Below are 4,396 nucleotides of genomic sequence, written 5' to 3' on the forward strand. Positions count from 1 at the left end.
CAGCAAATCTCAGTAATACATGATACTGTATCTTCAAATTGTGCTTATTTGTCCTGTTACAGTCCTGAAAATCATATGCCACAGTAAAAAAGTATATGTTACAGTGGTTCCCAAACTGTGTGCCTAGGGTGTCATGAGGCTCTGGAATGGTTGTCTCAGGTTGGTGGTCCAGGACCAAATTAAATTAATTATGTAATAGTAAAACCAATGCCAGTGGCTGCCAATTATAAAGCATGTAGACAATTAGAAGCACAACTGCACACCAGCACATAACTGAACCTACGGGTGGCATGCAGGCACAATTTACGTAATGTAATATTTTTCTCCAATTTATCCATAAACTGTTGTTCTAGGGGTGCCATGAAATATTTTTTGATAATCTAGGGCGCAGTGATTGAATAAAGATTAGTAACCACTGCGGTACAATAAAAAAAATATGTATAACAAATATGTATATGAAAAACAAAAAGTATACTTTTAAAATATCTTTTATTACACTACATCACATTGTTCAAGAGACAGAAGCTACAGGCATTGGGATTATCTGTATTTGGAGGTAAGAACAGCAGACACAGCAGCGATGAACTTGTCCCAGGCAGCATGGGCGGTTGCAGTAAAGTCAGCGGGAAAGTGAGCAGCCAGAACAACCAGGATGGAGTGAGAGAGCAGCTGCAAGACACATTTATATCAGTCATTATCACCTGAGGTTTCAACCTTCAATGGCACTTTCTGTACTTAATGCTTTAAGTATTTATTTACATTTTCTATGCAAATATAAATAAATATATATATATCCATCCATGTCCCCGGCACTATGCTCCCACTGACTAACTTACCTTTTTTTATACCTATCTACAAATCTCCTGAGTACCTTCGGATTGCTATGCTATGATATATATATATATATATATATATACACACACACAAATATACACACACACACACACACACACGTATATCTCTGGTTAGCGGCACTCACGGCAAAAATGAATTGGCTTTGAACTTAATGTTTCAATTCCTCTTTAACAGAAGTTTCATATATATATATATATATATATATATATATATATATACATACATACACACATATATATATATATGACACTATATTAAACATGGTTGCATAAAATAGTGTGCTTATTTATTGTGAAGTCGCAACATTTCTTAATCATGTGTCTTACCTACTAAAACATTGCATACCTTGTGTAACACACCACTACTGACCACACATAAAATATGTTTAAAAGTATTTTAGTGAGAATACTGAGAAACTGAAAACACTTTTTAATCTCATCTCACCTTGAAGTTTCCTGGGTCCACTCTCAGGTTGTATGCATGCAGATCACTCAGCTTGGACAGGGCTCCATCTAAGTTGTCCAGATGCTTAGCAGCATCTCCAAGGGCAGCGAGGACCTTACCACCATGGGACTGGAGATCGGCAGATCCGTGGCTCACATCAAAGTGGCTGAAGTAAGTCTTGGTCTGGGGGAAGCTCAGAAACATCCTAAAATCAAAAGTCAAGAGTTTAGTAAAGAATTAAAGATACCTTTGTAATACATTATTTCTTGCAATAAAGAGTAACAATTCAGGTTCAACAATGCAGGTTCCATGTTACCTTTCCAAGGCTTCAGCACCGAGAGCATTCACATTTCCAGAGGCTTTGCCCCAAACGGACACAAGGGCGGCCTTCTCAGCATCAGAGAACGTCATCTTTCTGGTGTGTGGTTACCGAGCCGGAGCTGAAGACCTGAAGTGTGACCAGTGTCTGGGGTCACTCACGTTTTATAGAGGAAGCATCAGCAATCCTGGCCCTGTGCCACTGCTATTGGTCAGTTCTGAGTTACACCCGAACACAAGTGCTGTGATTATCTCTCCTAGAAATGTGCTGTCCTATGTACAATTATACTGAAGATCAGCTACATGAGACAGCATGTCAGGATGTAACACAGCATGTAACACGTTATCAATTGAGATTGTAAGTGAGGAATCCAATACATTTGATTCAGTCCCTGCCCCAGTGGAGCTTACAATCTATATTCCCAACCATGTGTATACACACACATTCTAGTGTTATTTTTTTTGTTGGGAGCCAATTAACCTACCAGTATATTTTTGAATTGTGGGAGGAAACCAGAGTACCCGGAGTAAACCCACACAAACATGGGGAGAATGTACAAACTCCGCACTGTGAGGGCCATGGTGGGAATCAAACCCATGACCTCAGCACTGTGAGGCAGTAACGATAACAATAACACCATCCGTGATGCCCCAAATGATAAAACTTAACAATAAGCACAGCTATCTATGAATCCTATTTGTTGTTGGTGTAATGAACACAAAGAAACAAGGATAAACTAGAATTGTAATATACTGTAGGATCAAATATATTATTGTATATTATTTTGTCAATTAGAAGATCAAATAGTTTCATATCATTTCATAAACCCCACCCACAACTTCGGGTATGTGGTCATAAGGTAGAGTCATTGTCTAGAAGACACTCAATAGGTAGACACCTATTGGTTGACACACACATGAAAAAGGTTGACACAGAAGATCAACATGAGTTTTTCATCATTTTTATTTCTTAAACATAGGTCAACATTGACACAAAAACATGTGTTGACATTTTGCCATTTCGACCATTTACATACCGACCTTTTGTCCATGTTGAATTAAAGCATGTTGACCTTTTTCATTTGTCGACCTATTGCCTGTTGACCACTAGTAGTCCCCTAATTAGCTGTCAACCTATGTAGCGACAGCAGCTGTAGTTTAGAGAATCATCACTAAACTATAACTGGGTCAGAATAAGGCCCAATGTCTTTTAACTAAAAACATGAAGAATACAAGTAAAATCTTACCGAGTTTATAAAAATCAAAGCTTTCAAAACTTTGCCTCATATAGGGGTAAATTCACTAGGATGAGAGTTCTATTGAAGATGGGATGTTGCCCATTGCAACCAATCTGCCATTCTAAGAAGTTCTCCAGTGGCCAGTTATCTCTCTCTGGGCGTCCATAATACATTGGTGATATCAGCCATTGTAATGCCAGCCAGCATCGCTCAGCTGGCCATTTCTTTAATGGTAAATTTATACTACAAGATTGTAAGACAGGGTACACACCAGAACAATTAGGGCTCAATTCCATCAATCTGGATCCGATTCCGACTGATTGGATGTAGATTGGGCATGTTTTTGCATGTTTAGATCCGATTCCGATACGATGCGCGTTCCCGCTGTTGTTTGGTCGTTTTACAGATCCTACCTGCTGCTGGTAGTATCTGTAAAAGATCCATTCAACTGGATACAGACAGATCGGATTGGGATCAGATTGGATGCAGATCGTTAACAGATTTTTAGCAGATCGTTTGCTCCAACAGATCGTGCGACCATCACACAATCTGCTAACGATCTACTAACAATCAGGATCGTTCTGGTGTGTACCCAGTTTTTCCCTCCTGTTGTCAATGCCCTCTTTTCTTCACATATCACTCACAGCTCTTTCATACTCAAACACTCAGCGACCATCTTAGTCCACATGCTCATCTCCATCTCTGGCCACCAGCCCCAAGCAGCACATTGATCAAGTCCTCACTACTTACATTTAAGTAATGTGTATTGAATTGTGGCATTCTTTTTCCTCTTGTTTCTATTTCGTTATTCATTTACTGTAATGTTAAGTTTGTCTCCCTGTGCGGCACTGTGAAACACCTGTGGTGCCTTATAAATAAAATTATAATAATAATAATACTTGCCGATAATCTCTCTGCCTCCTCCTGGTGCAGTGAATTCTGCTTCTGGCAACAATGCAAAGATAGGTGGAAAATAGGCGTTGCACCATATTCCCAGAGATCCACCAATGCGCAATAGGGTCTGAGCGCTCTAGTTCACAGACCCTACTACACGCTGCGCTGCTCCTGGCAGAGAAGATGGGGCCAGCCAGAAGAGGCTGCACATGAGCCTCCACTGCTCCTAAAACACTGTGCTGTGATCAGGGAAACATGCTACAATGTGTATTGTCATTGGTACTGAACTTAAGGCCTAATTCAGACTTGATCCCAAAGCACATATTTTCTCACATGGACAAAACCATGTTGCACTGCAGGTGAGGCAGATGTAATGTGCAGAGAGAGTTAAATTTGCTGGAATTCATTGCAGAAAGGCTTTGCACACTACGAGCCCTGCACATGCGCAGTTTGTCTATTATTGCACGGCCTGCAAACACTAGTTTGCAGGAATCTATGATCTGCAAACTCTCTTTGTTCTAGGGAATAGGATTGCCACCTAGCAACAGCTGGTGGGTTATGGTGTAAGCCTCCCGACATACGCTGGAATGGTATAGTGAAATAAAATTTTCACTTACCTTACCACAGCCAGGGGAGTAGGGAGCTTA

At 40.2% G+C, this 4,396-nt stretch overlaps 1 protein-coding gene across 1 annotated transcript; it reads right to left on the reverse strand.

Moving 5' to 3' along the window:
- Positions 1 to 540: 540 nt before the first annotated feature.
- On the reverse strand, positions 541 to 1,751 carry LOC146019506 (hemoglobin subunit alpha-5-like). Its single transcript, XM_083152028.1, has 3 exons — positions 1,616 to 1,751; positions 1,300 to 1,504; positions 541 to 669 (listed from the first exon to the last, which is right to left on the reverse strand). The coding sequence occupies exons 1-3, from the start codon at positions 1,708 to 1,710 to the stop codon at positions 541 to 543; spliced, it is 429 nt and encodes a 142-aa protein (XP_083008154.1). The 5' UTR covers positions 1,711 to 1,751.
- Positions 1,752 to 4,396: the final 2,645 nt, after the last annotated feature.

The sequence above is a fragment of the Crinia signifera genome, chromosome 7 (genome assembly GCF_055691185.1).
Source record: "Crinia signifera chromosome 7, ASM5569118v1, whole genome shotgun sequence".
NCBI lineage: Eukaryota > Metazoa > Chordata > Amphibia > Anura > Myobatrachidae > Crinia > Crinia signifera.